At 44.2% G+C, this 25,996-nt stretch overlaps 1 protein-coding gene across 1 annotated transcript; it reads right to left on the bottom strand.

The window, feature by feature from the left end:
- Positions 1 to 349: 349 nt before the first annotated feature.
- On the bottom strand, positions 350 to 25,973 carry LOC308282652 (ADP-ribosylation factor-binding protein GGA3-like). The gene is made up of 19 exons (XM_080723041.1): positions 25,910 to 25,973; positions 23,844 to 23,928; positions 22,933 to 23,008; positions 21,548 to 21,646; positions 21,318 to 21,441; positions 20,770 to 20,873; positions 19,995 to 20,075; positions 12,649 to 12,786; positions 12,464 to 12,545; positions 11,830 to 11,946; positions 10,974 to 11,243; positions 10,273 to 10,385; positions 9,572 to 9,753; positions 6,908 to 8,173; positions 6,602 to 6,727; positions 3,828 to 4,237; positions 2,750 to 2,919; positions 1,742 to 1,852; positions 350 to 1,098 (listed from the first exon to the last, which is right to left on the bottom strand). Exons 1-19 carry the CDS (start codon positions 25,950 to 25,952, stop codon positions 988 to 990), a joined length of 3,708 nt encoding a protein of 1,235 aa, XP_080579167.1. The 5' UTR covers positions 25,953 to 25,973; the 3' UTR covers positions 350 to 987.
- Between the last annotated feature and the right edge of the window lie 23 nt (positions 25,974 to 25,996).

Raw genomic sequence — 25,996 nt, 5'->3', positions numbered from 1 at the left:
CATCCAGGCTTGTTTTGGTTTAATCTCCATCACTCTCTCTCTGGGGCTCCGGTGAACACACAAACACCCCGTCATGGAGTATGAGATGATATGTTCCTTATATGTGGCAACGGGCCTGTACAGTACATAATAATACAATTCTGAGTGGTCATTCATTTAACTCTTGAAAGCGTACAAAATGGACCCTCACCTACTGTATATTCTATTGAAATATGAGACTGGATATGGTCTGGCATTTTCAGTATTGTAATATATATAATGCTGTAGTTATTTTGTGAAAGCACCAGTCGTACTCATCCCCACAATTACCATATTGTGTTTTTTTGGTCCAAACTATTGTGATAGATATTTGATTTAGTCCAGGGGTCTTCAACGTTTTCAGGCCAAGGACCCCTTAGTTGAGAGAGAGATGAAGCAGGGACCCCCACAACCTTTTCATAGATTCCATATAGTTTCATCGTTTGACAGCAGAATCATCAGTGTATTTTGGATTCATGTCAATGTGTGTTTTCATATATTTAACCACTTGAACCGTCAACACATAGTAAACTTGAACTTTCACTCTGTAGTTAGTCTGCTCTTTTTCCCCTCTACACCGAAGCTCTTTGCTGAAAATAGCCGATCTACAAGCTCACAACACCAACGCCTCGCAGTGCGAGGCGTTGTGAGCTTGTAGATCTGCTATTTTTGGCTAAAGTTCTCAGGATAATATGGATGCTAGGGTTCAAGTGGTCAATATAAAAAAGGACATAAATAGTTTCTATCACACAAAGATTTGGAGGACCCCCTGTAGTAACTCTTGAGGACCCCCTGTAGTAACTCTTGAGGACCCCCTGTAGTAACTCTGAGGACCCCCTAGGGTTCCCGGACCCCCTGTTGAAGACCCCTGATTTAGTCCATATAATGGCTCTGATATTGACCTCACGGGTACATTTGTTTACACTCCCAGGGGTTTATAAATGACCTCTCAGACTTAGTGTTGGAAGGCTATAGATGACCCCAGGTCTCTGGCGGGGGGAATGTGTCCACCTCTCCCACCTCGTTGCACGGACGCTCTCCCAGGGCGAAGTCCAGCTTGTAGCGCAGACGCACCTTCTCCTGTGAACACGCACATGCGCACGGACACACGCACGCACGCACGCACGCACGCACACACAAACACACAGTCAAAAGTCTTTTTGTGTTCAAACAAAAGGTAAATGGTGCATTTATGTAGCACCTTTATCCAAGGTGCTTTACAATAATGGGGGAAATCTCGCTATTTCTACATCTCATAATTTCGACTAAGGGAGTCGTCAGCTTAGCAACTCACCCGCATCAGGGTTACTGAGGTTAGGGTTAGGGTTTGGGTTAGGTTTAGGTATAGAGGTTAGCATTCACCCATGTCGGCAGGTTAGCTTTTCACCAGGTTAACATTCACCCGTGTCGAAAGACTGAACCGTCGAACAGATGCTATGTCGCAATATTGACACGCTCCCACAATGATTGTGCATTAGATTACATTCACACACACACACATTCACACTCCGATAGCGGAGGAAACCATGCGAGGCACCAAGCTGCTCATCGGGAGCAACTAGGTGTTATTAGGCGTCTTGCTCAAGGACACTTCGACACTAACTCTGGGGGAGCCCGGGATCGAACTGGGAACCTTCCGATTCACCATGCGACCGCTCTACCTCCTGAGCCAAGGTGTTGTGTTTACAGTAATATAATGTATGTGTATGTCCAGTGGTCCTACCTTGGCAGGGTTGGCCAGTAACATGATCTGGGTGATGGAGGCAGGGGGCAGGATGGGGTTAAAGGCAGCCAGCTCGGTCCCTGACGGAGGTTGAAGCTTCACCTTCATGGACTGATGAAGAGTTAACAAAACACAGTTAAACACTTAAATCTCACGTTATCATCCTATATTAAAAGTGTCGAGGGTGGGATGAAAGTGAGCGTTACAAACCTAACCTCTGGATTTGTGAGGTGCACCGTTAAACCGACCCGTTCCAACCTCGGGCACAGTCATGGCAGACTATGAAATGAAGTACTATGAAAATAGCAGATCTACAAGCTCACAATGTGCCGTCGTGCTGTGAGCTAGTTTTTTTATTGTATCGAAATGCCTGAAATAGTTAAAGAAGCAGTTCACCCATTTCAACATTGTCTTCATATAATTGGTTAATTGTAAGATGGCACCATTTCTGTCTATTTGCTCTGTGTCTGCGGCTGTGGACAATTTAGAAACCTGGCCACATCATCGTTGGGGAATCTAAGCTAATGTAAACTACAGCCTCTCTTCCTGGACAGATTCTGAAATAGAAGCTATTGTTCTCGCATCCGAGAGGGAGCCTGAGAAACGGCTACAAGATCCAAGGAAGGCAGCAGGCGCGCAAATTACCCTCTATTACACACTCCCGGCACGGTGAGGTAAAAAAAATAGCCATCTAGGACTCTTTGGAGGCCCTGTAATTGGAATGAGTGGACTTTAAATCCTTAGTCAATAAACAAATATATATTTTGACACAATTTGAAATCTTGTTTGATATGACCAAGCCTAGTAGGCAGGTTTCTTAACTGATCACAGCCTTAGTGGGGACCAAATCATATGAAAATCGTCTTAAAATAGGTGAAGTGTTTTCCAGATAAAAAACTGTCCAGATAAAGAATTACTGCAGATTACAGGTTGAAGAACGCTGTAGGTGACACACATTAAACGGTATAATTACAGTTATAGATCAGTATTAGAGATGTCTCTCCACACCTTGGGCACGGCAGCCTGCAGTACCACACTGTGAACAGGCAGTGGCGCTGTGTTGAGCATGGAGACCACCATCACCAGTACATCAGGCCTGGCGGGGGGGCAGTCCGAGGCGAAGTTGAGCAGCACGCGAACGCCGTCCTTGTCATACGCCGTCACGGGCAGCACCCTACCTGCAGAGACAGACAGCAGGCACAGCCAATCAGGAAGTCAGACACGCACAGAACAACCAATGAGAGCAGGGGTGTCACAAGGGTTACTAGGGCCCAAGGTGGAGGGGCCTTAATTATTTTATACTTTAGCTATTGAAAAATAGCAGATATAGTGCCAGTGCCACGCTGCAAGCTTGTAGATCTGCTATTTTTGAAAAGTCATGAAAATGTGTGCAAATCTTTGAATACATAAATTTTTTAAGCGAAGGTCCGTGGCCAAATACAAATCATTTTGGGGGTCCTTGGTCTTCACATAAAAAGGTTTGAGCACCATTGACATAGAAACATAGGTACCTTAGAAGGATTTGAAATATTCAAAGACTTGCACAAATTGTCACGATATTTCAAAAATAACAGATCTACAAGCTTGCTGTGACCTTGTATATCTACTATTTTTCAATAGTTAAAGTACCCAGGGCCCAGAATTTGGTGCAACACCACCTGACTGAGAGGATCAGTTAGGGGCTGTGGTTCTCAAAACTGTGGTTCGAGGACCCAACGGGATGCTTGAGGGCATTCCAGGGGGTCCCCAGCTAAATGATTGATAGTTTGGAAGTAGACACCAAATGGACCCTTACGGGTTTGTAAATCCAAAAAACTAAGACTTATGTAGATGACAGAACAGAATACATCGACAATTTTGTCAAGAAATAAAAAAAACATGTGAAAAAGGCATGCTTGGTTGCGCCCAGGCATTACGACGCCATCATGGCCTGACGAAATACATTTTAGTAAAACTAAAATCTCACGACATTAAGTCAACTAAAACAGATGACTAAAATGTGACTAAAACTAAACAGAATTGTATTCGAACAGGACTTTTGACTTCAAAGTGAATCTTGAATGTCAAAAGGAACGGCGGTGCTCACTGGGTCTGATGGCCTCCAGGGGAACGTGGACGTTGCTCAGGGAGATCTCCGGTCCCCTGGCAGGACTGCCCTGGGCCGGCCGGTGGCAGGGTGACATGGAGGACTGGAACAGCGGGCTGCCCGGGGCCGAGGAGCCCAGGCCCTGGGCAGAGCTGGAGCCCAGGCCCTGGGCAGAGCAGGAGCCCAGGCCCTGGGCAGAGCAGGAGCCCAGGCCCTGGGCAGAGCAGGGGCCCAGGCCCTGGGTCCTGGCATGGGGGAAGAGGGCAGGGGAGCTGGGCATGGAGCTGTGCTGCTGCTGCTGGAGCAGAGAGCTGGAGGTGGGCACAGGCACACATGTGGACGCTGGCACTGCTGCCACCCCCATCCCAAAGCTGCTGCTGCCCATAGCGGGCATCTGATGACTGGGTAAACTGCAGAAGATAAATGACATGGGAAATGTGAACAAAGTTAGTCCTTCTGTGGAATATGAGGGGAAAGAGAGAGAGAAAAGGAATGGAATTTGATCAATGGACATTGCTAACAACACTAACAGAAGAATGTTTATATATGGCAGCGATGTGTGATCACTCCTGTCTGTGTGTCACAAAATTAGCCAATGCCAAGTTGTAGTTTCACATGTATGTGTGTGTGTGTGTGTGTGTGTGTGTGTGTGTGTGTGTGTGTGTGTGTGTGTGTGTGTGTGTGTGTGTGTGTCCTGTATTACAGTATAAGCCCATTGCAACATCCTTGCTTCTGGTGATTGATATTGTCCTTCTACTGCATGTTTTGTTTAATGTTAATGTTATGTTTCTCAGCATTTCTAATCGCACGTGAAACCATGTCATCACGTAAGGCTGTTGAGCTGTGAATGACAGTTGGATGACTATTGTTATCCATATTGGTATGCATTGACTTATCTGTCTTTTCTGCAGTAGGAGCGAGATCATTTAGCGACCTACAACCGGGTCGCGACGTGGTCGGTAGTTTTCAGCGACCGGGTCGCTAAATCGAGCGACCGGGTCGCTAAATCGAGCGACCGGGTCGCTAAATCACCGACCGCGCCGCTAAATCGACCGACCCGGTCGCTAAATCTACCGACCTGCCTGCAGTTTTAGGTCGGTAGATTTAGCGACCCGGTTGGTACATCTAGTGACCCGGTCGGAAGATTTTGCGCCCCAGTCGGTCGATTTAGCGACCCGGTCGCTCGCTTTAGCGGCGCGGTCGGTGATTTAGCGACGCGGTCGGTGATTTAGCGACCCGGTCGGGAGGTTGCGTGGCAGGTTAGCCTAACTGAGGTAAGGTTACTGAGGTTAGGTTTAGGGTTAGGGTTAGGGTTAGTTAGTAGCCCGGTGGTCGGTGGAAGCGACCACCGGTCGGTGGATTTACCTACCCGGTCGCTGGATTAGCGTCCCGGTCGGTGGAATTAGCGTCCCGGTCGGTGGAATTAGCGACCCGGTCGGTGGTTTTAGCGTCCCGGTCGGTGGTTTTAGCATCCCGGTCGGTCGATTTAGCGACCCGGTCGGTGGTTTTACCGTCCCGGTCGGTGGTTTTAGTGTCCCGGTCGGTGGTTCTAGCGTCCCGGTCGGTGGTTTTACCGTCCCAGTCGGTCGATTTAGCGACCCGGTCGCTGAAAACTACCGACCACGTCGCGACCCGGTTGTAGGTCGCTAAATGATCTCGCCCTCTCTCCTTTTCTGTCTATCCTGTGTGTCCTCTTTATACGTCCTCTCTTTTTGCTTTTTTTTTGCAGAAGCACACTTCTGTACTGTAGCTCATTGGTTCTCAAAGTGGGGTCCAGTCCGGGGACCCCCAGGAGTCCTTGAGGGAGTTCCAGGGGGTCCCCAGCTAAATGATAGTTAGGAACCAAATGGACCCTTATGGGTATGTAACAGAGAGGGTATGTAACTCTCTTAGTTAAATTAATATTGATTTTACAATATAAACGGGGGTCCCAGAGATAGAAATGCCATTAAATGGGGATCCGTAGCCGCCCTAATGCATGTCAAACCTTGGGGGTCCTTAAAATTAAAATGGTTTGGCATCACTGCCAGAAGCGTAAACAATCTTCTCTTATGGGGGTCCCTTGCATATCTTTTCAAATGGGGGTCCGCAGGCTAAAAGACTCACAGAGTACCTGCGCCGAGTAGCCGACGCATGAACAGTGAACACACACCGGTAGGGAGTTTGGTATCAGCAGAACTCAGCTATTCTGGCATAGAAGTGATGTTTTATCTGTTCAAGGTTTGATGGGGAACTGCAGGAACTTTGTGTGGGAGTTGAAACGCTTAGCAACGGAGAGCTATTCAGCGGCACACTGGCAACACAATCTTGTTTATTTTACTTTAAGGTGAGAACCTTGCATAATTATGGCCCTACTACAGTATGTTTTTTTTCAACTGTCACCGTAAGTACTGTTTTTATTGTACATAACATTTACCCTGTTACTATTTATTAAATTAAATTGAATAGAATCATTCAAATTATTTCATTTGTAATTTTTTTATGTATTGAATGTTACAACATGGAACATCAAAATAAGAATTACTTCATAGCAATACAAAAGAAAAATAGGAAAAGCACTGGGAGATGATAAACAAATTACATTACAAATAGACAAGTAAAATAATCATCACGTGACAGCTTACAACACTGGTTTCTGAAGTCAGTTAAATCACTGCTATGTACTTTTTGAAGGATGAAACCAAGAGAAAAACAATATTAGAGTCATGACTCATGAGAGATTGATCTAGTTGAGGTCACACAACTCAGCGGTTTCTCCATCCTCAAGCCAAAACCCAGCATAGAGGGGCTGGGTGAACGTGGTCTGCTCCCTGTGGAGGAGAGTCATGGTGTCAGATGATCTAGAGACACTGTAAAAGCACAGAGTACCTGCGCTGTGATCCAGGTACACACCTACTCGTCTGGAGGACACACAACCTGGGATATGAGTACTTATGTCTCTGTGTCTGAAGACGTAATATCCATTACAACACTGCAAGGACCAAGATTTATCATTCCGTCCAAATACACATTCATTATGGGTGCCCGTTCTGCTGATGTCTTTATATGAGACTGCGTTATAAACGCTGTTTCCACTCCACGTCGCCTCCCAGTAATGGCGTCCAGTCAGAGCCTCTCTGCTCAGCACCTGCCACCAGACGGTGAATCTCTCTGGGTGATGAGGAGGATATGACTGCCGTTTGTTCATCACCGTTACTTTTCTGTTCCCTTTAGACAGAGACAGGGATTTCTCTGCCGTGTTTGGATCCAGCGTGAGCGGACGTGAATATTTTAAGAACTCAGCTGAATATTTTAAGAACTCAGCTCTGATTGTGGGTTCTTCCGATGGTGTTGACAGTAAACCGTCCACTCTGTTCACTGTCTCCGATATGTTTGCCCCTTCCATTTTAAGAATGTCCACCAGTTTGTCCCTCATATTTGACACGGCCAGATTCACGTCTTCAAAGTATTTCAGAGGACGGACGTTGCAGCTGACTGGGTGTTTAGATTGGCTGAGCTTTGAGTGGGAGGAGGTGTAACCGTGTAGGAAATGGATGTCATCGTCTGTGTTTAAGATCTGCTCCAACTCAGCATGTCTCCTCCTGAGCTGACTAACATCCTGCTCCAGAAACCTCCTCAGTTCTTTAGCGCGACCCACCGCACGTTTCTGTTTGTGACTGATCAGCGCCTGCACCTCATTATGCGTTCTTTTGAGGGAGGAGATGAGCTCAGTGAAGATCTTGTTACTGTCATCCACTGCTCGATCAGCAGAGCGATTGATGGACTTCTCCTCCTGGTGAAGCACTTCTATGTCTTTCTCTCTCTCCTGGATTCTCTGCTGGATGTTCTGCCGACTCGTACCGAGCTCTTTCTGTCTCTCGGCCCTTTCTGCTTCAGCTGAGGTCGTATCGTGACTTTTGTGTTCTTCCATGGAGCACAGATAACAGACACACTGCTGATCGGTGCGGCAGAAAACGTTCCTCACCTCGTCGTGACGAGAGCAGACGCTCTTCCGAAGCCTGCGTGAGGAGGCTTTGACCAGCTTGTGTTTCTTAAAGGCGGGAGATTCGTAGTGAGGCCGGAGGTGAGTGTCACAGTAAGAGACCAGACACTGAAGACAAGTCTTCACAGCTTTCAGTCTCCTCCCGGTGCAGACATCACAGGCCACGTTTCTAGGTCCAGCGTAGCAGTGATCAGGAGGAACATCTTGGAGCCCTGTCCTCTTCAGGCTCTCCACCACCTCAGCCAACATGGTGTTCTTCTTCAGAACGGGTCTTGGGTCGAACGTCTCTCTGCACTGTGGACAGCTGAACCTCCCTCTCTGATCATCCTGATCCCAGTATCCCTCGATGCACCTCCTGCAGTAGCTGTGTCCACAGGGAACGCTCACCGGTTCCTTCAGAAGATCCAGACAGATGGAACAGCACAACTGTTCCTGGTCCAGTTGAACTGCTTGTTCTGCCATTTTATAAAAGCAGACCGTCTGACAGACCAAAGAAAACTGAGCGAACTTCTTTGGTTACATTACCTTTTATCACCTCGTACCTCATTATCACATGACATGATGGGAGGTTCTTCCTGGTTGTGCTGCTGTGTGTTAGGAGGAGTGTATTAACGCTTGCATCATGTGATGGAGCCTTTGTGCCTACATGTTGCTATCAAACTGGCCGTCGACCTTGACTTTGTGATTTGTTACTGAGTTCCCCTGTGGTCTCACCCACGCATTGGGAGCTGTCCCACCATGTCTTGTAGAGGCTGTGTCTGCTACACTCACTGTGATTTATTCAGTATGAAATACTGTTGAAATATGAGTTCCGTACTTTTCCTCTTCAGCTGAAATGATCAAATAAACCTTGATGAACATTTTTAAATACAAAAGGCAGCGAATCTCGCCCCCTTCTCTCTTTCTTTGTCTCTGCCCCCTCTGCCTGCACTCCACGCTAAAAGTGAATACAATGTAATATGTTACATTTCAATGTGCTATTTGCACCATGACAGTTTCAGATACATTTTTTTAATATGGTGGAGATTTTTCTTTCTTTCATCTGTGAATAATGTTGCTGATATGGTGGATTGAAAACTGTATTTGTGTACCTGTGAAAGGTCATATTTTCCCTTGTACAGTATATTAAATGTTTTTAAATATTTAATGTCATCACATAGTCATCACTTTGACAAGGCTGTGTGACTTCACTCTTACCATCTAAGAGTGAGGATTCATTAAAAGAGAAATCCCACCTAGTGTGAAGTGAGCGGCGCTATTTATTAGTCCATTTCGTTAAGCAAAATGTGACACTGGGGGTACAGCAAACTTTGAGCACTTTGTGCTAAGATGTAAGCCAGATGTAGGCCAACCCAAACAAAAGAGACTTTAAGCAATCGGCGGCTATGGCAGACGAGAACGGTAACCGTCGCAGCTGTCTCTACAACGCCAGAAGCTCCCTTTCCACGTAGCGTCTACAACGTTTGCTGAACAGTCGCGTCGCCATGGAATCCAAAGCGTTCAGTAAAAGGGGTGGGACCCCGTCGCTGACAGCTGTTTGCTTTAGGATTCTGACTGCTACGGCGATTACGTCATAGCAGCCGTACCCCGTCTGGAGTTGCCGTCCTGAAAATCGTCGAGCGTAAACGGCCTAATGTCAGATGTTAGAGCACGGCTCGAAAAAATGTTTTATATCTTGTAGTGCTGCTATTCTTTTTTTTATTGTTATCGTAATCGTGGCAAAAGTTTGAAATAACGTTGACTAACTGAGCGGAGGTCCTACCAGGTCTTGTGCTCTCCCAGGTCCAACATGGCCAGGTCCTGGAGGTCCTGGAGACTGTTGGTCTGGGGGGCGGGGCCAGGCAGGGGGGCGGGGCTAGCCTGGGTCTGCTGACACGCTGGGAACGGAACCGGACCGGAGCAGCCCACTATGCTGCCAAACACGTCCACACTGGTCTCTGTGGCCTGGAAAACAACAAGAAAGAAATAATATTATTTTAGTCAGGGCCACTCACGTCAAAGTAGATTTAACCATTTATTGCAACAAATGGAATATAGTTAAACTTGGCGTTAAAGGGCTCCGCGTTCAGAGATGTTCCCTGAATTTTGTACATGAATGCCTGCTATGCAAAATCAGGGAACTTTAAGCAAAACCCCCCATAGGGATACAATAGTAGTACAATAGCAATACAATGACATTGCTTGAATTAGCAGACATAAAATCACAAGTATTTGAGCCTATGCCAGAAGCCGTATTTAAAGGAGCCTCCCTTACTGTGTGTGATCTCTGATTGGATTAGACAGTGTGATGTCATGATCAGCAGATCTGTGAATGAGGAAACAATCTGACTGACAGCTGAGACTCAGGTGTCCCGCATAAACTAACGCTATAAGCTTCATTTATGGACCCTTAGTTGGGACCCTGGGGGGGCCATGGACCAGACGTTGAGAAACAGTACGTAACACACAAATAGTTCCAGTTACCTGTAAGGAGCTCAGGTGATTGGTCAGCTCGTTGAAGGGGCTCCTGTGATTGGTCAGCTCGTTGAGTGTGGGTGGGGCCTGGCTGCTCAGCGAGGGGACAGGGTCGTTTAAACCTGAATGATGACACATTATTAAACCTCCTTATGAAAACAGTTCATCCAACTAATCTGTTTAAAAAGGTAGGGTAAGTGATGTTAAATAGCTCTATATTCTCATAGTAAACATTGCTATAGAACAGGGGTCTTCCACGTTTTCAGGCCAAGGACCCCTTAGCTGAGAGAGAGATTAAGCAGGGACCCCCAGATTCCATATAGTTTCATCGTTTGACAGCACAATCATCATTGTATTTTGGATTCATGTCAATTTGTGTCAACAGATATTTAACCACTTGAACCGTCAATACTTAAAAACTTGACCTTTCACTCTGTACTTAGTCTGCTCTTTTTTCTCCTCTACACCAAACCTCTTTTTGCCGATCTAAAAGCTCACAATTTTTGGCTACAGCTCTCAGAATATGGATGCTAGGGTTCAAGTTGTTAATGTAAAAAGCATTGGAAGATTTGGAGGACCCCCTGTACTAACTCTGAGGACCCCCCAGGGATCCCGGACCCCCTGTTGAAGACCCTTGGTGTAAAATGAAATGAAGTAAAAAAAAAAAAAAGATATATTAAAATAATATACAGTATAACATATAACTGTACCTAAGGATAGTAACTCATCGTCCAATAGGAACAGGGCATTGGAGGCATTGGAGGCCTTGTCGCCGTTGACTGGGTGGCTGGGGCTGCAGTTGTGACTGCCATGCGAGCCCACCAATCCCTTGGGCGGAGGGGGCAGGACGGGGATGGGGAAGACCACGGGATTGGTGGAGGAGGCGGGGTCCGGGGGCAGGGCCGGAGGGGCGGGGGGAGGGGGGCTGGGAACGTCGATGCCCACCAGGTCGATCAACGTCTCTGTGGTCTCAGCTCCTCCTGAGAGAGAGAGAGAGAGAGAGAGAGAGAGAGAGAGAGAGAGAGAGAGAGAGAGATTTCATTCAAATGTGTCCAATAAAAATATTGTGCTTCTTGCCAAATGATATCCCTGTTCTTTACTGGTAACAAAATGCTTTGAAAACAGACACTATTGTGTCGGGTGGGACCCACGGTGGGACCCACCCGACAATATAGTGGTGGTCCCTAGATTGCTCTTTGTCAGGATTGTGGTCCCTGGGTGAAAATCAGTTGAAAACCTCTGCAATAGACGAATCCACAGAGCGCTGCCGTGTATTTTGGGGCGGCCATAGCTGAGTGGTTAGTGAGCCCGCCTGGGGAACCAGAGCCCCTGGTTGTCACAGGTACGATTCCAGGCCAGCGATAATTGCTCCACCCCTCCGCACTCCTCTGTGGGCAGCACTCAGCTGGGTTAAGCTGAAACTGAAGTTCCCCCTTGGGATAAGCTAGGCGTGTAAAAAAATAAATAGTTGCAGTGCGAAGTGGAGCCGCATGACACTGCAGTTATGACTGCTGCTCCTTGAATAGCAATGTTAAGCAATGCTGAAAGCAACTATTGAACACTCACCGTTAGCAGCTGTGGACGGAGGCTCTATGCTGTCCCCGTTCATCACCTGACCTTCAACGATCATCTTGTAGGAGTTGATGACCCTGGACAGGTCATCACTGGCCTGCAGGATGTCACCTGGAGGGGTCAAGGGTCGTCCACTCATTAGACAGCAAACAACACTGATTGGTTGATTTACTGTATTAACGTTTTATTTAAATAAGGTATAAATGCAATAAAAAGGGCATTCTCCTTCCGGATGTCGGGAGGTGATGTAACTGCAAATAGAGGGTATGCACATGCATTAAGTGAATGGCAAATTGAGTGCAAAGTGAGTGAAAAAGTGAGTTTAACGTCATTTAATGCAATCAGGAAATAATTTTCTGTTTGGCTGTCAAGGCTAGAAAGTAGTTATTTTGCCACTCAGTAGGCGTTCCCTAAACTTCCGGGTACGATCACACGCATACCCTCTATTGGCGTCATTTCTAACAGAACCAGAACTCTTGCACTCCCAGGTGTCCTGACTCATAGATCGGAAAGCCTGTGCGAACCCCGACGCCAATATGAGCATGTATTGGCCTTTATAGGTTTTGTGCACTGCTGCAGATCCTAAAGCGATGACACAGGAGCGACCCGGCTCTCATGTCCTCCTCACCCAGATTGGTGTCGTTGTCCTCCGTCTCCGTGGCCATCTTGAAGGTGCTGCGTCTCAGCTTGTCACAGCGATCGTACAGGTCCTGAGACCAGACACATGAAAACACAACAAGAGTCAGAAACAACAACACAACGCTTAAAATGAATTCCTTGGTGTCAGAAAGCTAGTGGTGTTTGGAGGTGAACCTTGATGATCTCCCTGTCGGACTCGGTGGAGGCGTGGCGGTCGTAGTGAGACAGCATCTCCGTCAGCAGCTTCACGTTGATGTTCACCTCCTCCAGGATGTGCAGGCGCTTCGTCACCTTCTGCACGCGCACCTCGTCCTGTCACACACAGTTTAATATAGTTACTGTAACTAAAACCTTGTCCTGTCACACACAGTACGGGACATGTTTAATATAGTTACTGTAACTAAAACCTTGTCCTGTCACACACAGTACGGGACATGTTTAATATAGTTACTGTAACTAAAACCTTGTCCTGTCACACACAGTACGGGACATGTTTAATATAGTTACTGTAACTAAAACCTTGTGCTGTCACACACAGTACGGGACATGTTTAATATAGTTACTGTAACTAAAACCTTGTCCTGTCACACACAGTACGGGACATGTTTAATATAGTTACTGTAACTAAAACCTTGTGCTGTCACACACAGTACGGGACATGTTTAATATAGTTACTGTAACTAAAACCTTGTCCTGTCACACACAGAACGGGACATGTTTAATATAGTTACTGTAACTAAAACCTTGTCCTGTCACACACAGAACGGGACATGTTTAATATAGTTACTGTAACTAAAACTAACTGCACCTCGTCCTGTCACACACAGTTTAATATAGTTACTGTAACTAAAACCTTGTCCTGTCACACACAGTACGGGACATGTTTAATATAGTTACTGTAACTAAAACCTTGTCCTGTCACACACAGTACGGGACATGTTTAATATAGTTACTGTAACTAAAACCTTGTCCTGTCACACACAGTACGGGACATGTTTAATATAGTTACTGTAACTAAAACCTTGTGCTGTCACACACAGTACGGGACATGTTTAATATAGTTACTGTAACTAAAACCTCGTCCTGTCACACACAGTACGGGACATGTTTAATATAGTTACTGTAACTAAAACCTCGTCCTGTCACACACAGTACGGGACATGTTTAATATAGTTACTGTAACTAAAACCTCGTCCTGTCACACACAGTACGGGACATGTTTAATATAGTTACTGTAACTAAAACCTTGTCCTGTCACACACAGTACGGGACATGTTTAATATAGTTACTGTAACTAAAACCTTGTCCTGTCACACACAGTACGGGACATGTTTAATATAGTTACTGTAACTAAAACCTTGTCCTGTCACACACAGAACGGGACATGTTTAATATAGTTACTGTAACTAAAACCTTGTCCTGTCACACACAGTACGGGACATATTTAATATAGTTACTGTAACTAAAACCTCGTCCTGTCACACACAGTACGGGACATGTTTAATATAGTTACTGTAACTAAAACCTTGTCCTGTCACACACAGTACGGGACATGTTTAATATAGTTACTGTAACTAAAACCTCGTCCTGTCACACACAGTACGGGACATGTTTAATATAGTTACTGTAACTAAAACCTTGTCCTGTCACACACAGAACGGGACATGTTTAATATAGTTACTGTAACTAAAACCTTGTCCTGTCACACACAGAACGGGACATGTTTAATATAGTTACTGTAACTAAAACCTTGTCCTGTCACACACAGAACGGGACATGTTTAATATAGTTACTGTAACTAAAACTAACTGCACCTTGTCCTGTGTCACAAACAGTACAGGACATGTAAGGTTTGAGAACCACTAGCACTGACATAGTAGTATCTCAAGAAGAGACAAACTGAGCTCCATTTAAGTGAAAGGGACCTTTTCTTTGACGATGGCTAGCCAGATTGCTGACATAGAAACATAGGTTTTTCAAAAAACCTTAGAAGGATTCAAAAGACACTTATAGAATCGGGTCAAAGTTCTAAAACTATCTGCATGCGCACCTCGTCGTGTCACAGACACCTGGACACGCCACAGTACTGTAACCCAAGGGTTCCCAAACTTTTCAGCCCACAACCCTCCAAAATAATATTTGAACTGGAGACCCCCCCTGCCCCACCCTGACAAGCATTTGGAAAAGTAGGCATTACGCTTAGTTTGACTAGGCTCCAAAGATACGTATTGTGAAAATAGCCTAACTACGAGCTCACAACGCCTTGACTCCTCGAACATAATTATATTTGACAATTTGGCCTAGAAAGTGTATTCACTTTACTCTACGTTGGTTACTAGGTTTACTGTTGTTTACCCAGTTTGGTAACCACTGCACTTCATGAAACCACAGCCACTTGACGTTTATTTCAGGCATGTTAACAGACACCCGTTTACCCTGAGGCCATTTACACTACGATTTAAAAGCTCAAGGAGTTCTAGTGCTCTACCAGTAAAACAGCTATTGAACATAATGAGTTCCCGCAAGCAATTCTCAGATGCTATTTTTAATATCTGGCATCTAGAGTTGCAACACCAACCCTTGGCAGACCATTCATCCAAACAGAAAAGTCTGATCTGATCGTATTAAACAGCGTTAAACTCGCCCACATTGCAGCTGTAAGGAAAGCTTGGATTATCCTCTTTGTTTCTGCCAAGTTTTTGTTTCGCGGTGTTGAGCGGTGCTAATTATGAGTTAATTTCATTAAGCATCACACAAAGCATAGCCAATGTGACCCTGGGCCTAACAAACTGTGAGCGCTTTGTGCCCAGATGTAGGCTAGATGAAGGCCATGCTTCAAAGCCTGGTGGACAACAAACTTTGAGCGCTTTGTGCCAAGATGTACAGTAGGCCACGCTTCAGAGCCCGGATATTGTTTTGGGGGCCCGGACAAAGCCAAATGTTGGAACTTTTGAGCATCGCTCAAAAATCCACCATAGACATGTTATGCGCTACTTTCTGTCAATAGATTCCGTGCAGGTGATTAGAGTTGGAATTGGGAAGCGTTCGTTCAGATCTGCTACTTTCTAAGCTCTTGTGTGGCGCTGTATCTGTGTGATCAAGCAGGGCATTCATTTATGAAAAAATACACAAAAAAGTTCAAATATGGAGATAAGAGGTTTCTGCCCGACAGAAACAATAATTATTACTGTATGTCAGGTCAGGTGTGTCTCACCTCTTTCACCATGTTCTGTATTAAAGGACAACTTTAGTTTTTTACAACAAGGGTTCATATTTGTGGGCTCGCCTGGAAGGCGAGCACACGTATGTTATCTTCATTATTTATAGTCAGTCAGTCAGTCAGTCAGTCAGTCAGTCAGTATCTCCTCAAAACTTTGGCGCGATTCATCTCCTAAACGCTTACACCTTTAAACACCATTCAAATTTTTATGTGTTCAGCTTACTGAGGACACGTGTGCTTGTACTTTTGGTTTTGAAATGTTTTGTAGTTTAATTATAAAAAAATAAAAATGTTTAACTTTAAGCACCCAATGCATTTTCAATGGGTTTAGTGAGTGGGGAGAGAGTGAGACAGGGGAAAGGGACCCATGTTTATATTAAGTCGCTGTGGCTGCAATATTCACACTTCAGATATGCTATTCATATCAATGTGTTCACACAGGTCTGCTGTCTGATTTGATCCAAATGTCTAAGCTGTGTGATGTATAAAACTATAGTTATAGTTAAAACTATAAATAAATGTCCCTCTACACTCTACTGATTGACACAGCTGTGATTAAAGGCTTGGCTGTCATTGGCTGTTCTGTGGTGATGTAGCCTTACATAAGTCGGCCCTGCAGTGACAATGCGAAAGTCTCGGCAGAGACGTCTTAATGTAAGGCTAGTGGTGCTGCAAAGTAACCAAGTACATTTACTCAAGTATATACAAGTACTTGTACCTACAGTACAATTTTGAGGTACTTTTATTCTACTTTCCATTTTTGTTACATATACTCTACTATAAATACAGCATTTGACAGCTTCAGTTACTTGTTATTTTGCAGATTTTATTATTAATAAAAAAACATAGATGGACCACTTAATACTGCTATGAAGTTGATCTACAATGTGCACGCGCGCGCACGCACGCGCGCACGCACGCACGCACGCACGCACGCACGCACGCACGCACGCACGCACGCACGCACGCACGCACGCACGCACGCACGCACGCACGCACGCACGCACGCACGCACGCACGCACGCACGCACGCACGCACGCACGCACGCACGCACGCACGCACGCACGCACGCACGCACGCACGCACGCACGCACGCACGCACGCACGCACGCACGCACGCACGCACGCACGCACGCACGCACGCACGCACGCACGCACGCACGCACGCACGCACGCACGCACGCACGCACGCACGCACGCACGCACGCACGCACGCACGCACGCACACACACACACACACACACACACACACACACACACACACACACACACACACACACACACACACACACACACACACACACACACACACACACACACACACAGTTACTGTGGAGACGTTTGCTTGTATTTGTCTTTGAGACATGTTTTGTAGTGTTTTAGAAATTTTACTTAAAAAGAATAAGGGATTATTCTAAGTTATAGTTTTGCTTAGGCTTGCACCCCAATTGTTTGGCTACAAATCGGGAAAAATGGTCTACATTTTTTGTGCTGGATGTGCTCTAATTTGTGCAGTTGAAATCATCAATTGTGCTTTTATATATATTTATATATATAAATATTTATATGGTTATGAATTAGCAGATTTAGCAGCAGTATACTGATTGCCGGTGCAGCAGTATTTCATTGTAGAAGATAGCAGCAGAACAGTGGTGTCGTGTAGAATATCTCAATAATGATAGCAGCACAAATTATAAAATTTACGGCACAATTCAGCACTAAAGAATGACACCATTTTTATTATGTTTTCATCATATCTTACTTTCCATTTTTGTTACTTATACTCCACTACAATTACAGTATTTGACTGCTTCAGTTACTTGTTACTTTGCAGATTTTAGAATTAATACAAAACATAGGGAAACCTGGAGGTCCTTGAGGGTCCATTGCTGGTTCCCAAAGTGTGGTTCGGTTACCCCCGAGGGTCCCTGAAAGGTTTCCAGGGGGTCCATGGCTGGTTGCCAAAGTGTGGTTCGGGGACCTCTGGTGGGTCCCTGAGCTGTTTCCAGGGGGAGCATTGCGAATTCCCAAATGGCCGGGCTTTAAAGAGCCATAACTTCAGTTCTCAACATGCTACTGGTCTCGAACTTGTTTGTTTACCCGTCCACATTGTTTTTATTGTTATCTTAATTATTTCTTTATTTATCTATCATAGTAGTATCTCCTGCAGATTGTATTAATACAAAACATACAGTAACCACACACTGTGCATCTGACATACAATGTGACACGTTATGAGCTTGTAGATGTGCTATTTTCAGAAAATGAGAATAAATTTTATTCGGTAAGTTAAGTAAACCTTGCTGAGCATGTGCCTCCTGCTTGGCACTTAACATGGTAGTATCCACACGTTTCCAACGTCCCATCGTGCATTGTGCAGGTGGTGTGAGGTTGTATGTCTGCTGTTCTCCGGATGTGTCCCACACATAATGCTACAGTAAATTCTCGCGGAAACAGGTGGATATTTTCATGCTAAAACGTATACCCCCCATACCGTTAAAGGACCAGGTCACCTCTGGGACAACAACCAGATCTTATTTTATTGTTGTGTGGGACACGATCAACACAATCCTGTAATTTCTTGTGTTCAATCTGTGTTTTTAGATATTTTAGTATTTCAGCATGCTACAACTGGTCATATGATGCTTTGTAGCATGATATTGCATCATCTCATGCATCATATGATGCAAAATGCATCATATGACCAGTTGTAGCATACTGAAATACTAAAATATCTAAAAACACAGATTAAACACAAAAAATAACTCAACATTGTGTTGATCGTGTCCCCACACAACAATAAAATAAGATCTGGTTGTCCCAAAGGTGACCTGGTCCTTTAACTCATTGAGTGCCAGCCTATCACCACTAGAGGGCGCCCAGTGACCAGAGAATAATAGAGATATGCTGGTAATGCATGCCCAAGCCCTGGAGCCATGACTTTTTTTACAAAGGAAAGGACACTTTCCTTTGTGCATGTACAGGAAGAGGATGAAGTTAGCTTGAAGTTAGCTATTGGCTACCAAGCATTTTAGAAGCCTTATTTTCGTCAACTTAGCCATGATTAAACCTTGCACACCTCATGCATGGGAAAAAAACAGAGAAGAATGAGCTCTAAAAAATCCAATGCAATCCTGGATTGCATTGGAGTGGATTTGTGCAGTTTGTTCACAGCTTTCAAACAAAAAAATCCGATTGGAAATCCGTTCAGGCATTCTTGAGATAATCGCCATTATGTTTTACATGTAATGTAAACAAAAATGGCTGCCCTGTATGTTAGATGGGGTTGTATGGGGGTGGAACATGCAAAATCGCGATTGAAATCATGTTCACCAGATTTGATGGGGTCCAAAAAAAAAAAAAAAAATTCAAAAAAAATTTTTTCAAAAAAAAAAAACATTTTTTTTTTTTTTTTTTATTTTTATTTTTTTTTAAAAGCCGAACTTGTTCGGGATCGGCACACTACGATACGCTAATAAAGCCGAACTAGTTCGGGATTGGCACTCAATGAGTTAAGTTCATGTAATAACACTGCTTGTCTACATTGTATTTGCATTACCATTTTACGTCAGTAAAATGAAAGAGAGCATTGCCTGGGAACTTGACACTTTTACTATTATTGTTTTGGGTTGGAAGCGAGCCCACACTGTTTCGAAGGAACAGTCTTTCTAGTTTAGATTGTAATTAAAGAATATAAAAGATGAGTGTTAAAATTAATTCATTTACTTCTTTCTATTGTTTTAGAAATTCTTATTTCAGTGGCTGGGGGCATGCATACAAGTGGCTAAATATGTCATTTTAAGCCCATTCCCAAGATACAACACAACCTTTCATGGTTGGATGTGACTTATGGGGGCTAGAAGTGTTACTGTAAATAGCAATAATGAAACTACTGGCTTATTGTTTCTAAAAAGACATATTTAGCCACTTGTACGCATGCCCCCATGTGAACGCATGCCCCACATTTTAGTACGGTAAATGCAATAAAACAATAGAACGAAGCAAATGAAAACATTTTAACACTCACCTTTTCTTTCCCCTAATTACAATCTAAAATATATAGATATAGTATATATATAGATATAGTATACTTTATTGTCAGTTCACACTGAAATTTGTCTTACGACACAGCAGTCATGTATTCAAAACATATATACAAACATTTGTAACACATCAAGGCATACGTGACACGCTGAGTCGCGGTGCAGCCCCTGTACCAGCGCACCACATAAAATATGAACCCTTGTTGTAAAAAAACAAAGTTGTCCTTTAAGTATTATATTATTACTGTACTCTCACCTCTTTCACCATGTTCTTGATCAGCCTGTTGGCTTCCTGCAGGTCCTCAGGGTTCTTACTCCTCAGCAGCTCGGCCAGAAGCTGTGGTCACAAATGAACACACAATAGGACCTCAGTGTTTGATGGCATGTCTGATTCTGTCACTTGTAAACGGTACATTTATTTCTAAAGCATTTCTATCAGGCCAAAGCGCTTCACAACGTGCGATCACTCAACAGTTTTGAGCACCCACAATCAACGTTGTTCAGTGTCTTGCTCAAGGACACTTCAACAAGAAGCTAGGAGGAGATGGGGATCAAACCAGAAACCTCCTGATTCCAAGATGGCCACTGCTCTACCTCCTGAGCCACTTCTACACAACTAATACCTATTAAACACGAGGGCTGGCCCCAAATATTACAATATTCTGATACTTGTCCAGCTGGTTTGCTATTTGAACATCATTTTAATATATTGGGATGCCTCTTTTTTTCCCTCCTTTTTTATATTATCATTGCACAGCCAGGAGGAACTGGTAAGGTATGTTTCTGCTTTCAATGTGCTCCCATGTTGATCCTGCCGCTGGCTGCTTGAGGGTGTTCAGGTATTAACTAGGATTCAGGACAGCCCTGGAAAAACAATGAATTCAAAACCCACTGGTATAGAATATGTTGGACGAAGTCTGACTTCATTATGAACCTTGGCCATTATAAAGGCTGAACTAGGCCTGTAATGTTCAACAACAAAACCATTGCGTACAATTCCATAATTGTGACACCCCTAAGTGGAACCTCACCTTGCCCATGTCCTCGTTGTCGAACACGGGGTTCTTGGGTCGTGTCGGGGGCGAGGGGATCAGGGTCTTGTCCAGCGGTAGCTCTGGGTCGCTGGTCACCAGACCTGACAGGGGGAAGAAACAAACTACATGTTTGGACTGAAGCAACTCATGTAAGTAAGTGAGCCTTGCCAAGCCATGAGGCCCATAGGGCAGAAGCTCCTGTATCTCCTGTTTCCTTAGCGTGAGCCTGCTTGATGTACAAGTACACCCCCTAGACATGATGCTAGCATGTTGCCCGGCCGAACCCCGTCCTCCCAGTCTCTGGGCAGAGCAGACGCTCTAACCACAAGTCCACTGATCTGGTAACTCATGTAAGGCGGTACAATAACATGCTATCTGGTGGGCGGACACAGCTGAAATGGTAGAGAGACCGCCTGGCTACCACAGAATGTCCCCTGGTTTGCATCCATGGCCCCGGGCCATGGCCCCTCATTGCAGAAAGTATGTAGCACAAACAGTGGTATAGACTAGAGTACTACTGTTATAAGAATATAGATTTGACGCACCCTGTCTTCTTAGTGTCTGGTAGGCCTCAGCGATCTTGCCCTCGTTGGGGAAAGCCACCGTCCAGCTGTACAGCATCTCTATGATCTTGGTCTTCACCTTCTCTGGAACGCTGTCGCCCATGTACTGAGAACGGAGCAGACATGTGGTCAGCACAATACTTCATTTATGCCCTACCACGCAGTCGTTAGCACGTTAGCACAAGTGCACGTGGTTTCTTCTTCTCGCTCACCTTTGGAGACACGACTTTGATCAGTTCGTTCAGGAAGCGGTATTTCCCGATCTCATTGTGAAACCTTCTCCCGCAGTTCTTCATACACGCCTCCAACACCTGTAGGTAGAAAGAAAGAAAGAAAGAAAGAGAGAAAGAAAGAAAGAAAGAAAGAAAGAAAGAAAGAAAGAAAGAAAGAATATTATTGTCACATCACATTACTTCAAGTAAAGTGGGTGAAAGAAAGAAAGTAAGAAGTTTTTGCCTCATCATCTCAATAGTCATGCTCATATTAAATCCTTATATACAATTTAGAAGTTAGCCACTCCCTGAGAAGTTAATCACGCCTCGTGTACTGTATCCCGCTGCTACACTGCAGCTATGTTAGCACAGACCCACGGCCCAATTCCCAAAACCATTTAACCAACAGCACAATCATACCTCTCGCTTTTGGACCGTCGCTATTTATTGTCTCTTTATGCATTCTTTTACCTTCTTTGCCCCGCTTTTCTGCCTCAGCCGCGAACGGTGCTACGTCACATATCATTCTTCCTGAAAGGTCTGTCCTTCTTCCTGAGACGACAATCACTTATCCTTTACAGTCTCTCCTTCTTCCGTGTCTCTCAAGTAAACGTCCCTGACGTATGCGGATGCGACGTGCCTTTGCGCAAGTGGAACCTATACTTCTCTGCCGGAGCCGCCGCTACGTCACTGACTCCACCTTTGCCTTCAGAACCCATGTCGCCTCTCGCGACAGAGTTTTTCCCGGTGAACCTAAGCGCAACGGTGGGGGCTTGGGAGTGTGGGGAACACGCACCACTGACTACTATTGCTGATGATGGAGAGCTTATATAGCTTAGCCTTTGTATTGAAAATGAGAGGCACTCTTGCCGATTCATTAAGAGTCGAGACTCGTCGCCAATTGCAAGATATTTAAAAGTTATTTGGGGCCATGATGATGATGATATCCTTTTCTTCCCACAACTAGACTAAGGATTTATGTGCGAACACTAGGATTCGCCCGCCAAAGGCGGGCGATATTCTAGTTGTTTACAATTTAGGCATTTAGCAGACACTCTTATCCAGAGCGTATAAGAGTAAGCATGAACCCTAGTCAATATATGCAAGGTAATTAATAGAGGAAAAAGTGGATAAGCTAAGCATAGCACTCACTGAGCTAAGCACAGCACTCTCGACGGACCTCAGTAGAGAAATAATATACCCAAAGGGTTAGATCAGGCAAGGCATTGGAAGCGTCCCACAAGACCTTCATCAGAGGTTCTGCCGGCTAGATACGAGCCTACGTCAGAGCCCAAGTTCGAGCTCTATTTCATACCAGGTAAACAATGAACCTACAGCATCATCTGTCTAAACATAGATATGATACAGTCGATCAGGATTCTTACCGTCAGAGCTTGTAGAGCCTCCCATTCCTGCGGTGAATGGATTTTATGGACCAGCAATTTCACTGCTATCTGGGGTCTGGAACAGAAATGTAAGATAAATTAGTTTCTAGCCTGTACTTTTTCAACGGCGGGTCATAATGGTGTCCTAATAGTTCAGAACCCTGGCACCTAGCCCTAAAATGGCAGACATCCCTGAATATAAAATGTACATTTCTGACACAATCTTCAAATGGATTTTGATTGATCCTAAAGTGGAGGTGACCCTGAGTCCAAGCAATTAACCCTGTAAGATCCGAATACATTTCTACTTTATAGCCAAAAAACTAAAATTATAATTCATACACTAATTTACATATGGGGATATCTTTCACAATAATAACATATGTACATGTTCTAGACATTCTAATGATCACCAAATACATTATTACAGACATTGTACTTATGTTTTTGTGGTAGGGGGAGCAAAAATAAAATCATTTAAACCCTTTTTTTTAATAAAATACAAATGTCTTACAGGGTTAATATTGATATTATACATTATATATACATGTAGTTGAGTACACATTATAATTCTACAGAAACTGCATGGACTGTTCTGTGGCTGTCTGTATATGGAACAATACAGTATACCTGTTTACTGTAAATATTTTGTATTGCTGATTTCTGACTGTTTTTCTGCATAGTACTGTGTATATTTGTCTGTCATTCAATGTCTCAATGAATTGAGAACAAAAGGACCCAGAATGTAAACAAGCCATTCTTTCTGGGCTTAAATCATATTAGTTGACCTTGTATCTGAACTGTACCATCATGTGCTTTTCCTATGCGAACTGCTAATAAAGTATTCAATCAATCAATCAATCAATCAATCAATCAATCAATCAATCTGTATGGTATATCAGTGATTGTACCCTTCCAGCTCCTTGTTGATCTGGTCACAGAAGCCCATGATGTACTCCCAGTCCTCCTGTCTGTTGGTTGGATGGGTGGCTTTATCTGTCGTCACAAGAACAAGAGAGGTCAGAGACAACAGATGGATCAAATGCATAACCAAGAAAATCAAAATTATAATGTGAATTATAATGTGAATGTCTGTCGGTCTGATACGCATGCTGAAACAGTGCCCAAATTTGGAGATGACTGACATCACTGATACTGCCGCGAAATTTACTGTGCAAGGGGGAAAAAAAGAGTCGACCACATACAGCGACAAACCTTGGTCAATTAAGTATTTCGCATCATACAATCTTTGGATAGTCGCCATAGTTACCCAGTACATTCGTTGTGGGTAACTACAGTCGTAGTTGTTATGGCTACCACTGTGAGTCAGATCACGTCATGGAATACAACTCCATATATGGAGCTGACAGACATATCCAAGTCTGAACATCATCGTATCCATTTTTGGGCATGAATGACATCAATACACCATATGACTGACTCAGTATCCAGCTATATAAAAGCCAAGGCACAGTAACCTCGGACATAGACATCCAACAGCGATACCCAGAGACTTCAGTGAGCTCCAGGATGCACATAGATTTCACCAGCAACTACAATTGCAAGACTCGATCTTCAAGACCTTGACCAGTCCTAAACTCTGACCAGGAGAAAACCAGCCGAGACTTGGTAGGTTTCAGTTAGCATTATGTACTATTTTTTCGTTTTAAGTGGTTAAACAGACTGCCTGTACAGAGTAGAGAACTCTACATTATTTGTGTGTTGCATCATCGGTCTTATTAACAGCAAAATAATAATCAAAACGTGTAACTCCTTACCCTCCCTCCAACCTTTTCACTGTACATCCTTAGTTCTTAGTGACAATAAACATCATTCTTGATTCTTCAAAACCTCCATAAAAGAGTAGCCTTACTAGCCTCTGCAAATTGTAAATGGTCCTAGAAAAGTCCTCTAAGCGTAACCCCCAAGTTTACTATACAATATACATTAATTGCTACTAGTGTTGACTGTTGATTATGTCTTGTTTATTATCGATAAATCGCAGGTGACTTCACAGTGATGTCAGATACTCAGAGCAGGGATCTCCATATATGGGCATAAAAGGGATTGTATGTATGATGTCAGACGACAGAATCCATATATGGCCAAGACAGATGGTGCGACCTCTTCGCCCTTAGGCGTCTTACTGGTTGTATATCTTAAATGTCTTAAACATAACGGGACCACAATGCATGGAAACAAGCCCTAGGGGCTTTCTGTGTTATCCCTTTAACAATTATTGTAAACCGTCCCCTCCGTACACATTACTAAACTGTTAATAAAGTATCCAATCAATCATAATGAAAACAATATATATTCTACCACTGAATACTGAATAGTCTTGTCCTCCAATAGTCTGCATTCAATCAATCCAGAGTCAGTCAGACAGACAGACTCCAGACCTGGTGTCATGTGGTCTGGTCTGGACTGGTCCAGCCAGACAGCCTCTCCTCCACCCACAGTGAGTGGTCAGACAGTCAGACCATCCATGATGCTACAACATCTCATCTCAAACAAAACCTCCTCCTTTAAATGAGACACTGACACGATGGCATTGGTCCGACATCCCATTAGTCAGACACTGGTGAATGCTAACCTGGTGAATTCTAACCCTAACCCTAACCAATGTACAGTGGGACTATGAGATAGGACCTATGCTATGGGCAGTACCCCCACCAAAACACACCCACCACCACAATAACAACAACACACCCGAGCCAATTAATGCCCATCTAATCAGTGATTAACAGAGGATTAGTTAATTAATAACAACCACCAACACTTCAGATAGTCAGACCACTCAGATGATTATCCTCCTCCCTCCCTATTACATCTCATACAAAAACCTTCATGTTTAAAGCCCTGACAGCCTCCTACAGACACACACACATCACCAACAGAGCATCCCAACTAATACACGTTTAATTAACGAGGGATTTAATTAGTAATCATCATTATAATCATAATCGTCACTCACTGAGCCAGGACTCCAGCGTCTCTCCTTCTTCCTGGTACGCCATAGCAGTGAAAACACAGCGTGACGTCACTCACTCAGAGACCCATA

The sequence above is a fragment of the Nannobrachium achirus genome (genome assembly GCF_963921795.1).
Source record: "Nannobrachium achirus genome assembly, chromosome: 4".
In the NCBI taxonomy this organism is placed as follows: domain Eukaryota; kingdom Metazoa; phylum Chordata; class Actinopteri; order Myctophiformes; family Myctophidae; genus Nannobrachium; species Nannobrachium achirus.
Note: the sequence above shows the minus strand (reverse complement) of the source record. Positions and strands in the feature narration are given on the sequence as shown.

Bases quoted from the DNA above. Each gene is read 5' to 3' on its own strand.
- LOC308282652 (XM_080723041.1), bottom strand. From the start codon at position 25,952: ATGGCGTACCAGGAAGAAGGAGAGACGCTGGAGTCCTGGCTCA. The intron at 21,647-22,932 runs GTAAGAATCCTG...TTCTACCTACAG, and splicing joins AGGCTCTACAAGCTCTGACG to GTGTTGGAGGCGTGTATGAA. The intron at 1,853-2,749 runs GTGTGGAGAGAC...ACTCTTCATCAG, and splicing joins TGCAGGCTGCCGTGCCCAAG to TCCATGAAGGTGAAGCTTCA.